General features: G+C 55.6%; 5 protein-coding genes across 5 annotated transcripts; 2 read left to right on the top strand and 3 right to left on the bottom strand.

The window, feature by feature from the left end:
- Positions 1-3,899: 3,899 nt before the first annotated feature.
- NCS57_01118200 (uncharacterized protein) lies at positions 3,900-4,900 on the bottom strand (the record flags this gene model as incomplete). Its single annotated transcript, XM_053060903.1, has 2 exons — positions 3,900-3,991; positions 4,063-4,900. 2 exons carry the CDS (start codon positions 4,898-4,900, stop codon positions 3,900-3,902), a joined length of 930 nt encoding a protein of 309 aa, XP_052909289.1.
- Positions 4,901-5,252: 352 nt separating this feature from the next.
- Positions 5,253-6,858, top strand: NCS57_01118300 (uncharacterized protein; the record flags this gene model as incomplete). Its single annotated transcript, XM_053060904.1, has 4 exons — positions 5,253-5,282; positions 5,353-5,539; positions 5,772-5,820; positions 5,877-6,858. 4 exons carry the CDS (start codon positions 5,253-5,255, stop codon positions 6,856-6,858), a joined length of 1,248 nt encoding a protein of 415 aa, XP_052909290.1.
- A 363-nt stretch (positions 6,859-7,221) lies between these two features.
- On the bottom strand, positions 7,222-8,341 carry NCS57_01118400 (FCP1-like proteiny domain-containing protein; the record flags this gene model as incomplete). The annotated part of the gene is made up of 2 exons (XM_053060905.1): positions 7,222-8,014; positions 8,070-8,341. The coding sequence occupies 2 exons, from the start codon at positions 8,339-8,341 to the stop codon at positions 7,222-7,224; spliced, it is 1,065 nt and encodes a 354-aa protein (XP_052909291.1).
- Positions 8,342-8,606: 265 nt separating this feature from the next.
- Positions 8,607-9,586, top strand: NCS57_01118500 (RRNA biogenesis protein RRP36; the record flags this gene model as incomplete). Its single annotated transcript, XM_053060906.1, has 2 exons — positions 8,607-8,816; positions 8,867-9,586. 2 exons carry the CDS (start codon positions 8,607-8,609, stop codon positions 9,584-9,586), a joined length of 930 nt encoding a protein of 309 aa, XP_052909292.1.
- Positions 9,587-9,749: 163 nt separating this feature from the next.
- On the bottom strand, positions 9,750-11,945 carry NCS57_01118600 (ABC1 domain-containing protein; the record flags this gene model as incomplete). Its single annotated transcript, XM_053060907.1, has 1 exon — positions 9,750-11,945. One exon carries the CDS (start codon positions 11,943-11,945, stop codon positions 9,750-9,752), a length of 2,196 nt encoding a protein of 731 aa, XP_052909293.1.
- Positions 11,946-12,520: the final 575 nt, after the last annotated feature.

Consider the following 12,520-nt stretch of genomic DNA (forward strand, 5'->3'; position numbering starts at 1 on the left):
AGAAAGTAAGCAGTAGAACTGAGCCAGATTGAGGCATAGTGTTTATCCACTCGGAGAGGATCCTGAGAGAAGAGCCCGAATAAACGCTGGCCAATCGTTGGAGGAGGGCGATAACGACTAGCATCCTTGCCTTGCTTGGAATTGCGGACGTTCGTGCGGATGGTGTACGTGTTGTCTCCCTGAGCTTGGATGCATTGGATGTAAACCGGCCCGTGTGTCTTCTTCGGAGAGTGCGATGGCGGGACGTGCAAACCACAACAGCACGAGCCCCCGAGTCCAAGAAGGTGATGATCCAGGGCTGGACGGAGCACGGAGTACAGGTACGAAAACACAACGACGTTCGTACCTGGTGCTGGCGCGTGCTAGCGTTGCGTTCTCTTCCGACGGGAAGCCAATAGTGGCTTGGAGAACGCCCAGGTCGTAGAGGATAGAAGCATGCGGGCAAGACGGGCATAGGACGGGTCCTTGATGGGTCGTGTCGTGGAGGATGAGATGGCCCCTGGATCCCAGCTCATCGTGTGAAAGGTGAAGAAAAAACAAAGGCGATGTCTAACCAGATACTAGGGGCAAAGGCACTTTCTCGGTTGCCATCAGGCGGGAATTTTTTTGGTAGCCAGGGCACCTGCCAATGAAAGCTTGATCGCGGGGCTGACTTCAGTGGGGGAAAGCACCATCCCTCCCCGGGTGACAGAAATATCAGGACAAAGGAAGGAGTGGCCAAGCCCATTGATTCTCATCATTGTGAGGCAACAACTTACACGACGTTAAGCTAAGAATTAAGGTGAGGCTGGTGGCGATTTTCATCACTGGTGCTTGTGAGTGAATGATCCTTTACTATAATATCAATGCAGGAGGCTCGAATAGGCAGGCAGCATGAAAATAAGAAGCTATAGAGCCATGCTAATGCTGAGAGTTGCACTTCACAGTCACACGTCGTTGTCGATGTCGTTCTTCAGCTCCTGTTGCCAATGCTCTCGGATGTCTTCCAGGGTCTCCAGGTACTCCCCAGCCTGCCAGTTTCTGCTGCAGGCGCCACAGTTCAGCCGGCCAACATCTCACGGGGGAAACCAGCGTGGCTTACACGACGGGACCAATAAACTGAGCGTGCTCCGCATAACCCCAAATTGTTCCTGATATCCAAAATGCGAGCTACAAAACAGCACACAAAACAACACCGCTGTATCATCAAATGGCCCACGGCGCATTGTTTTCCTGGAACCATACACGCACTCCAGGATGATACGCGCCTAGACCTGCCTCACTTTTGGCTGGAACGCCTCAGGATCAACGCCTGCATTTGACGCGACGATCACTACCCTACATCAAACATCTCCAACGGCTGTACTGACCAAAATGTCACCCAGGTGGCCACCAAGATCTCCCATCCACGACTCCACACAACACTCTAGGTCCCGTACCGGTACCTGACCGGCAGGGATTGCTGCTGAAGCGCACTAGCTGACGCGCATATCGGACCATGTTTCGCGCGTCTAGCACTGCAAAGGGGAACGCGCATCAGCTCTGCATGAGAGGCTGTCCCCTCCCCGACCTTGGCTTGGAGCTGAGGGGGCGAGAATAGCGCTGTGCTAGTGTCCCATCCAAGAGAGCTGCCCGTTGCTCTCAGCCTGGGAGCCCAATCATGGTGCTGCCCACAGCCAGAGCCATTGGCCAACTGGAGGTCATCATGTCATGGGTTACACTCCTGTTCGCCTTGCATTTCGGCCCTGCAATGGAATCAGCAAGGCAACGCTTCTCCGGCAAGTTCCCCAAGAGCTATGAGCTCTTGCGCCGATGCGGATGATGTGCAGATGCTGCTACCCGGCAGATGCTCGCGGGTGGACGTCAAAGCCAGCCATCGACGCGGCGGCGCGGCAAAGATGCATCTCTCGGAGCCCCGTTCTGCAAGCCTGCAAGGCGCGGCATTAGACTGGCCCATCGTCTTCTGCCCTGCGAAACTGGGCCGTCCCGTACTGGGCGAGCAAGCGAGCGAGCGAGAGATCAAGCGACGGACGATCTCAGCCTCACCCAGGAGGCGTTGGACTCTGCTCCCCTCCCATCCCCTCCCCTCCCGCCTAGCCGACTTTGTGCGGATGCCGGTCCGTATGGCACTGACCTGACTAGACCTGACCAGACCAGAACAAAGGTACCGAAGTACAGAGTGCCGCAACGGTTTTCTGCCCGCAACAGGGCTTGCTGTCCACTCGTGGCTGCGTCCGCCCCAGACGCCGACCTCAAACCACAGTCCGCCCACGCTCGACGCTCCACCTCCGTCGCGAGGACGTACCTCTCATCAGACCTTTCCATCAGGGCTAAGTTGGACCCGCGTTGGCCTGGCCTGGGCGACGGCCTCAATCCTCAGTCCTCGAGTGCGCCGCGTGATGCCAGCCTTCGACTTTGCTGTCCGATGCCGTCATCTTCCTCGTTAGCCTCTCGCTTATCCATCATTTCCTTCGGAGGATTCCCAACTCATCGACCCGCCAGCACACCGTTGCGCCGCTGAAACCTGGAAGTCGAGACCAACCGGAACACTCTGCCTAGAGAGGCTGAAACATCTCCGACCACCCCACCCAAACTCTTCTAGAAACCTTCTCGATTCTACAGCAAATCCACTCTGCAGCTGGTGCCGTTGCCGCTACCATGACCACTACCGACCGTCTTGCCCGCCTCCGGAGGGCTAATTCTAGCACGGCCTGCCGGCCGTATATGAAATTGAAACGGCTCGAACGAATCAGTGGCCCTTCTCCATGCGCAAAATGTGTGCCTTCCACATGATGTTGCGCCTTAATATCCCGCTCATCCTTGAGCATATGCCGCCCTGGTGCCACATGTTGTGTGGAGAGGTTGCAATTACCACGGAATGAGCTGGGAGACGCGCTCGCATCAGACGCGAAACGCTTCACCGCCCGGTCTGCGATATTTTCCTTCCCTTGCCAGCGTTGAACTCCTCTTGAGCGGGCGATCGAGCAGCCAGTGCCATCGCCATTCCCAAGGATCCAACTGCCTGCTCCACCAACACCGGGCTAAGTCCGAGTTCTGACCAGATCCATGGCCTACTGCCTATGGCCGTCCTTGTCTTGGATTGAATGGCGCGCTCGGTTCAGTGCCACGTTCTGCTGCAGGGGCACACTACAGTTGGCCCAGGCCATCAACTCACCAACGCGGCGACAGAGGCTCAGTATGGTCTGATGGACAGCATTTTTCGGCAGCGGCTTGGGCCACCAACTCCACGTGTGGCTTGCTAATTACCGTACAGGAACGCTTTGCAGGGTGCTCATGGCTTGGTCCGTGACTTGATCCGGCTCGGCCGGTTCGTCACAGTTATGGACCTGTGATATTGTCCTGGATCACATCTTGAGGCCGCTCTCCCCTGCAGCCATGCACGCCATCACTATCGGTGAGAGGTGCGAGCGAAGCGAAGGTCGATTTGGCATTTGGTGTCCAGGGTTCCCATGCATCTGATGAGGTGTTCCTGAGATCTCAACCTACCATGACGGATGGGATGGGATAGTCAAGGGCCGGAATTAAAGTCCCTGATCGAACGCCATTCATTGTTGGAGATTGACAGCTGTGGCGTTGGACGGCAGAGATTCGACATCCATCACCAAGGACTAGGCTGCAAGATAGACGACCCCATGATACCCCGACATGTGGATGTCACGTTTGATTCTCGCAACGAATACGACCTGTTGGCCACAGTGACGATTGCAACGTTCAACCTCGCCTCGGGGCTGAAGCCTAGATTCGGGATCCTAAAACTACACGATGATTGTTTTGTACAGGTTGGATGAGCGAGGAAGGGCGTGGCTGGCCCGTTCGCTATCCTTCTCATAACCACCCCCACAGCCGCAGACGCAGACTCATTCCAAAGTCCCTCATCATCAAGTTGTGGCAGAATCTGCTTATCGCTTGACCCAGGCCGGCATCTTGCGGGCCTTGACATGGCCGTGCTTCTTCCTCTCCACAGTTCTCGGGTCTCTCGTGATACAACCGGCTGGAAGATGGTGAGATTAGTTCTCACTCGAAAAGTTTCGTCATGGAAAAGGAAAATGTCACTGCACATACCCTTTCGAAGAGCCGTCTTGAGCGCTGGCTCATGCACGATCAAAGCTTTGGCGACGGCCAGCGTGAGAGCCTCGGCCTGCCCGGTGGTTCCGCCGCCTTCGACCAGCGCCCACACGTTGTACTTGTCTAACCGCTCAGTTGCCTGCAAGGCCCAGACGGCGCTCTCACGGTCGTGGACACGGCCGAAGGCCTGGCTCAGCGTCTTGCCATTGATCAGAACCTCTCCCGTGCCCTCAACAACCCAAGCGCGGGCAGTAGATTCCTTTCGCTTTCCGACTCCGACGGCACGGCCGAACTTGTCGACGGATACAGGGTGCGGCACGTTCAAGAATGGGTTGATATCTCGCTTGAAATCATCCAAGGCAACCTTGACCTCCTCTGGGAGGAGCGTGGGCTCAATGAGGTTGAGCCGCTTGGCAACCCGAATAACCTTGGCGTAGTGGGAGGCCTTGACTCGTTCACCGAGCTTCGATCGCATCTCCGGTAGCTTGACCCAGGCCGTCAGGGGGGCCTCGCTCGAGGGTAGTGTCGGAAGGTGGTGATATTTGGTGAAGAGCCGAGCAATTCGGATGTACATCTCGTTGAATTGGGGCTCACGAGAGAAGTACGAGGCCGTGGACGGGATCGTTCGTGCATGTCTGACGCCCTGGAAGGGCAACGGGAGCCTCGACTCGGCCAATGAGGTCTGGTCATGTTTGGGAGCATCCGTAGATTCGGTGTTGAGAGTTCGTAGGCCGAGATGGAAGCTGGGCGGTTGCCATGCGGCTCGGGGCCATTGTGCGCGCAGGAGCTGGCCCTGGCATCGTAGTTGCCGTAGGCCTTTCGTGAATGTTGACATGATGGCGGGATCGGAGGGGGCCCCGTCGAAATGGCGGATCGGACCTCGAAGTTCACTCACTGCTGGGCCAGAAAATCTTCACGAGAATCGGATGTGCAACGGCCTCATCCGCCCAATCACGTGGAGAGCTCTGCCACATGTTCCCAATACCAGCCACCTCCCCCTCACCGCCCGCAGCACCAGCCACGAATACCTCGTCGTTGCTCGGGCAGTAACACTAGCGCGGGGCATGTAATTTGACACACTTATCCCGCCTTCAAAAAATTTCCCCCTCCTCAACCTTACTTTCTCTTCTTCCTCCTCATCCTCCTCGTCAACTTGTTCTCAGCTGCACGCTCAGCAAGCATCCAAGATGGCTTTCGGAACTCTCTTCACCCGCGAGGTACATCTTCTCGGCTCTTGAAAGACAATAGCTTCGCGATGTCGTTACTGACAGGTTTTGGGTTCTCCAGAACAACGCTCGCTCTACCGCCATCCGCGCTGTGGCGAAGGCCAACGACATCGAGCTCAACATTGTTGAGGCCGAGAAGGGCAACCCTACCGTTGAGCACCTCAAGGCCAACGGTCTGGGCAAGATCCCCGCCTTTGTCGGCGAGGATGGCTTCGCTCTCTCCGAGTGCATCGCCATCGCCATCTACAGTACGTGCAGCTAGTGATGGAGCATGACACCACTTTTCATTTCATTTTTCTCAGCTACCCCTCCTCCCCCTTGCGAATGATGACCTAGCCTTATTATACAGTTATCCCTATCTGAGATTTCTTCCTCAGAAGACATTGTGCGGATACCGTCTAACTTCTGACTTGCAACCCCATTTCTTGCTGCCTGTTGCTGCCAATTGTGTGTCGGGAGCTTTGCTAACCCCGCCAATAGTCACCTCTCAGAACGAGAAGACCACTCTTCTCGGCAAGACCAAGCAGGAGTAAGTTGATGACATGCACACCTGAGCTTGTAGTTCATGTCGCTGACCATCTTCAGCTATGCCTCCATCCTGAAGTGGCTGTCCTTCTTCAACTCCGAGGTCCTTCCCCGTCTCGGTGCCTGGATCGAGCCCCTCAAGGGTGTCGTTCCTTACAACAAGAAGAACGTCGATGAGGCCTCCAAGGCCGCCCTCAAGGCCTTTGACGTTGTTGAGGACCACCTCATCCGCAACACTTACCTTGTTGGCGAGCGCATCACCCTCGCTGATCTCTTCGCCGCCAGCATCACCCTCCGCGGCTTCCAGTACTTCTTTGACAAGACCTACCGCGAGGAGCACCCCGCTCTGACCCGTTGGTTCGAGACTGTCCGCAGCCAGCCCATCTTCTCCGAGGTTGCTGAGCAGGTCGAGTTCCTCGAGACCCCCGCCCTGACCAACACTCCTCCCAAGAAGCCTGAGCAGCCCAAGAAGGAGGCCGCTCCCAAGAAGGAGAAGGAGGCTCCCGCTCCCGCTGCCGCCCCCGCCGCTGAGGATGCCCCTGCTCCCCCCAAGCCCAAGCACCCTCTTGAGCTTCTCGGCAAGCCCTCTTTCCCCCTCGATGAGTGGAAGCGCCAGTACTCCAACATCAAGAACCACGATGAGGCCATGAAGTACTTCTGGGAGAACTTCAACTTCGAGGAGTGGTCCATCTGGAAGGTTGACTACAAGTACAACGATGAGCTCACCCTCACCTTCATGTCCAACAACCTGATTGGCGGCTTCAACAACCGTCTCGAGGGTTCCCGCAAGTACATCTTCGGATGCGCTGCCGTCTACGGCGAGAACAACGACTCCGTCATCCAGGGTGCCTTTGTCGTCCGAGGCCAGGAGTACCTCCCCGCCTTCGATGTCGCTCCCGACTACGAGAGCTACGAGTTCACCAAGCTCGACCCCACCAAGCCCGAGGACCGACAGTTCGTCGAGGATGCCTGGGGCTGGGAGAAGGGCATCAAGGTCGGTGACAAGGAGTACGCCCTTGCCGACGGCAAGGTCTTCAAGTAAAAAAATCAAATCAAAAGGAAAAAAAGGGAAAGGGATGATGATAATGGCTTACGGATAACCAAATGGGTTGGGATGGGGAAATGATTTATGATGATTGTATGCCTCATGAAGGCCTCCGGGCCGGCAGCTTGTTGGACGTAATGCCCGGACAAACAAACAAAATGGTGTCTTGAAGAAGACGACGGACAATATACCACCAGAGCGTTGCTGCAACTACCAAGTGCCTGCCTGCCTGACCTGACCCGACGTGATCTGACTATTCGGAGTAAAGTGTTTGTCTAATTGGAAAGAGGAGCGAAGCCTCGGGGTATCTTTAATGAAGCAAAGCCAAACAATGCAAGTCTAGTCCTGGCTACCATCTACTCAGTCAGCTTTGGCTGAGGTCTTTTGTTTGGCTTTGGGCTTGGCCGGGGCTTGTTCTAGAGTATAGGCTGGGTCGAGTTTAAAGGGCGATTGACAGACGAATCGACTAATGTCGGCCTCGTGGGCGAGGTTGTTCAGGTAATCGTGAACCTGAGGCAGGACATTGGGCATCTCGGTGGACAGACCAGAGAACTCGGGGATCTGGAGAAGATTGAAGGGCTCGCTCCGGGCCTTTTCGAGCGAGTCGTCGACGAGAATGGTGTTTGTCTGATCCCACTTGCCACCAGTCTGAACCGCAGGGTGAGCCGCCATGATGCGGGGGTCGGACCAGACGCTGGTGAGGCGCTTGTAGACCTGGACTTTGGTGTCGTAGTCGGCCTTGCAGAGGCCAAAGGTGTCGCGGCCCCAGACGAGGAGGCATCGCTCGCGCTGCTCCGGAGTGAGCAGCTGATCAACCATCTTGCTCACGTTGTCGGGGCGGGCCGAGGACCAGATGGCCACGTGGAAGGTGTCGAGGCAGTAGGACATGAATGCTTTCGCGTGAGGGCGCTCGACGAAGTGGAAGGGGCGGCGCTTGTTGGGGCGGTGGAGGAGGGTGCCGTTGAGGTCCATGACGATGAGGATGCGGCGCGGCTGGGCTAGGCGACGGGGTTCGAGATGGGCCTGGGCCATGTATTGGGGTGTTGGGTTTGGGACACCGCCGGATTCATTGCTGGGGACTTTTGGAGGCGAGGAGACGCGGTTTTGTCTGGCGTCTGCGGAATTGGCTTCATCTCTGGGGCCGGAAGGAGTTCTGAAGAGGCGATGGTTAGCTAGGCAGGCCCGTGATGGTGTTGAGGATGACATACTTGGACCGACGATTTCGTATTCTCGGAATAACGTAGGGCTTCTTCTTTGGCGCTGCGTCTACTGATTGCGCAGCGAGTGTGAGGCCAGGTATCGCGACGGGCGCAGGCGCCATAGAAGTAGTATATCCCGTCATTGTCTTGGACGGGAGCAGACCAGGGACATAATGCGACGAGGAAGAGTAAGACTGCGAGTGTCTAACGATGCGCGAGGTGTAGGCGCCGAGCGAGCGACGGATACTCAAAGATGCTGCTGTCAAAAGCTTGTGTGACATTAGGATGAGGAGAAGCGAAAGATGATATTCACAAGATGCGATCTCAATTGGCGCGCAACCGCTATTTTTTTCTTTAGCGCGGGGCAGATCAGATCCAAAAAGCCCCTTTGGTAGATCAAAGTTGAGGATATTCACGTATCGGGGGAGGTTGGGTGCTAAGATAAGCGTTTCGTGGGGCTTATCGGTCGAAAAATTAAAAAAAGTTACAGCAGCCAACCACCATCATTTTACCTATACATAGGTACTATTCATATACGACGACAACATGGCTTTCAAGCGCAAGTCGACAGCGCTGGGGTTGGAGAGGAGGGTGCGTCCGAGAAGGGAGGATCAGTGGGAGGAGGATCCGGAGAGTCAGAGTTCTTCGAGTGAGGATGATGATGAGGTTGAGGAGGAGGGTATTCGAGGTCAACACGACGAGGATGAAGATGATGAAGGCTCAGACTCGGAAGAAGGTTCAGAAGATGAATCTGAGGTATGCGATATCTCCCCAATCGCTTCTACAATTGCTAACCGCATCCTCAGCCCGAAGAACAAACCCCCAAAGTCGACCTCTCCTCAATCTCCTTCGGCGCCCTCGCAAAAGCTCAAGCATCCCTCCCATCCTCCTCCCGTCGCTCAAAATCCTCCAAGCAAACGACCGAAACCTCACGCACAGAAACAACCCCCGCACCTCGAAAATCTACCAGATCAAAGGACGACCCCAAGCCAAAGCGCTCCTCTAAGCACGCGCCCCAGGAGCAGTCCTCCAAGAAGCCTGTCTCGCGCCGTCGCGAGATTATTCCCGATACGAGGCGGCAGTACCGCGATCCGCGATTTGATCCCCTTGTAGGAAAGGTGGATGAGGAAAAGGCCAGCAGGGCGTATGCATTCCTGGACGAGTACCGCGAAAAGGAAATGTCCGATCTCCGCGCACAGATCAAAAAGACCAAGGACACCCACGCAAAAGAAGATCTAAAGCGACAGCTCCAAGCGATGGAGTCACGGAAAAAGGCCCGCAAGCGCAAGGAGGAGGAGGAAAACCTGCTAAAGGAGCACAGGAAGAAGGAGAAGGAACTCGTGGCGCAGGGAAAGACGCCCTTCTACCTCAAGAGGAGCGAGCAGAAGAAGCAGCTCCTGGTGAAGCGGTACGAGGGCATGAGCAAGGGGCAGGTCGACAGGGCTATCGAGAGGAAGAGGAAGAAGGTTGCGGGCAAGGAGAAGAAGGAGCTGGATTGGCTTCAGGGGGCGAGGGAGCGTGGTTAAAGTGTTTGTCTCTGGAGATTGTTCATCCAGTATATACCCTCATGAAAAAAAAGTTACATCTACTCATACCCCATCGAGTTCTATTTTTTATATCCCCAAATCGTTAGAGAATGGTCTAGTAGTGTTACAAGACTATGTTACATGATACATTACAACAGCTCTATCAAGCATCGAGGTAACCCCCCTTGGCGAGGGCCTCCTCAAACATCTCCCTGCACCGCACCTTGCTGCCCAGTCTTGCGCAGAGTAGAAACGCGCCGCTCAGCTTGCGGTGCAGACTGTAAGTCTCCTCTGGCGGGGGTGCTAGTCGCTCATGAAGCATGACGGGGATGAGGGCCTTGACGCGCTCCGTGATGGTCTGGTCCTTGAAGTCGTACACCTCGGGAGCACTGGCCAGGAATGGCTCTGCCAGGGTAAGAACAGACTTTGTGTGTGCTTCCACCATTGTCCGGCTCTCGAGGCCCGTCAGGTAGCCCAGCTTCTCCGACAGGTCCTTGACGGCCGCCTTGTCAGAGCGCGACGCAGCGGCGAGGAGTTGGACGTACTGAGTCACAAACTCCTCAGGGTACTCGCGCGAGGCGCCAAAGTCGAGTAGCTCAAGCTTCTCGAGGTCAGCATTGTAGAGAAAGTTTGTCCAGTTGGGGTCCGTCTGCATGAAACGGAACTCTGTGATCTCGCGGAGGCACAGGCGAAGAATCTGGGTTCCGATCCAGTCTCGCTGCTCCTGTGTAAACGACGTGATGCGTGTCACACCGATGCCGTCCATAAAGTCCATGGTGAGCACCTGCTTGCCCGAAGCCTCGGGGTAGACTGAAGGTACAAGGAACACATCTTGCTCAGAGCTGAGGAGCTCTTGGTAGCGTTGGGCGCACTTGGCCTCGCGCTCATAGTCGCACTCCCAACCAAGCTCAAGCCGAGCGTTGTCGATGGTCTTGTTGAGATACAGGCCCTTGGGCAGGAGCTTGGTGGCCGTGAGAAGGATGCTCAGGTTGTCCAGATCCGAGTTGATAGAGTCAGCAACACCAGGGAACTGGATCTTGACGGCGACTCGGTTGCCGTTCTTGAGGACCGCCTTGTGCACCTGACCGATAGACGCCGCAGCAATGGGCTTCTCCTCAAACTCGCTAAACAGGTCTCGCCACTCAGCACCAAGGTTGGCAGCGAGGACACGGTCACGCTGCCAGGCAGGCATGTAGTCAGCGCGGTCCTGAACACGCTGCAGCACCTCCTGGATAGGAGCCGGGAGCATCTTGGTGTCCTGGAAGCTCATCATCTGACCGAGCTTCAAAGCGGCACCACGCATGCGCGAGAGCTTTGCGACGAGACGCTCCATGTTCTTGCCGCTGAGCAGGATAGATCCTTCACCTCCGCCGCCAAAGGCTCGGCTGACGCCCTCGGTCATGGCCCCTCCAAGCATGCCTGCTGCGAGACCGCCATAGTTCCAGATTCGGCTGATGCGGGAGGATGGGACCTTGGACTCTCTGAGAGAATATGCTGGAGTCTGGGGTGGTACAGGTTCGCCGACCATCTCCTTTGCAGCTTGGACAACCTCCTCATCAATCTTCTCGTCAACCTTCTCGGGCTCAGGTTTTGAGGGAGCCTCTGGCTGAGGTGCAGCCACTTCCTCCGCAGGAATTGATGCCTTGGGAGTCTCCTCTGGCTGAGGCGTGACCGGTTCCTCCGCAGGAGTAGCCAATTCCTCTACAGGCTTAGTTACCGGTTGGATCGGTGTCTCCTCAACCTTGACCTCAGCCTCTCGAGGCTTCTCAGGAGCTGGCTTGAAGCTCTGCTCAGGTTGTACTGGAGGTGGTAGGGGCCAATTGCGTAGAGGATGCTCCTTCGCAGGGCCTCCAGCTCCAGGCCGCGGCGGGGGAGCTCCCGGTCTGCCTTTTTTCTTCAATTGATCCAATATCATGGACCCTCTTGTGGTGTGAAAGATATTGACGTCGATTCCTGGTGGTAGATCGAGTTCCTCCTCTGTTGACTTGGGAGCAGCTTGTTGCAGCGGATTCGGCCTGAGACTGGGAATACCAGCATCAAACGGTGTCTTTTCCGTCCTTGTAGCCTCCGCCTTAACCTCTTGTGTCTGTACTCGATCCTTCGGCGTCTCGACTGTCGGTTCCGTAGCTTGCTCAGCCGGCGCAGCCTGCTCGTAAACGACCTCATCGCTCTCCTCCGCAGCAGCCGTCCTCTCATAAGCTCCCCTCTGCGCAGCTCTATTCCTTAGCGCCGCAGCAACACTCGACGTCCGGCTATAATTCTCGAGCTGCCGACCCCGGAGGGCGACATGCTTTGCGGCGACGCCCCGGGAGGCATTGAGCACCGCTGCGAGGTCGATGGCGAAGTCGACGAACCTCATGAGGGCTTATGCGGCCTCTCGTGACCGGGCGCGCATCGATCGACGGGTTTTGGGGGCTTTGTCTGGCGTGCTGGCGTTGGCTGCCAGCTTTTAGAGGTGGGATTGCTGGGTTGAGGTTATTGGGGAAAAAGTCCATGATCTAATCGATGGGGCATGCAACTAAGGGGGTTGCGAGATGGGTGGACGGGATGATGAGTGGAAGTGAATTGACACATTTAGAGACTATAAAAATTGCTTCTAGACTAATCTGAATCCGTTAACATGTTTATATTATGCAACTGAACCTCTGGTTGTGGCATCTCTACTGTGGTTGAAGCACAATTGTGTCTGTAAATCCTCGCTCTCATAACGCCCATGGCCACCTGCATTATCATAAATGTGTGAAAACTTCAAAGGTAAGGAGTAGATTGAGAGGAAATAGGGCTATAAAATAAAAGCCTGTAATACTTGGTAAAAAAGCAATCCGAGTTGGTAAAATAATAGAGATGTTAGAAGATATATGGTAGAATCGAATCTGGTATAAGATGTCTGGAACTCTATTTCTCAAATTTCATCTTTTTTTTTTTACCAGGTCT

Source organism: Fusarium keratoplasticum, chromosome 9 (genome assembly GCF_025433545.1).
Source record: "Fusarium keratoplasticum isolate Fu6.1 chromosome 9, whole genome shotgun sequence".
NCBI classification, from domain to species: domain Eukaryota; kingdom Fungi; phylum Ascomycota; class Sordariomycetes; order Hypocreales; family Nectriaceae; genus Fusarium; species Fusarium keratoplasticum.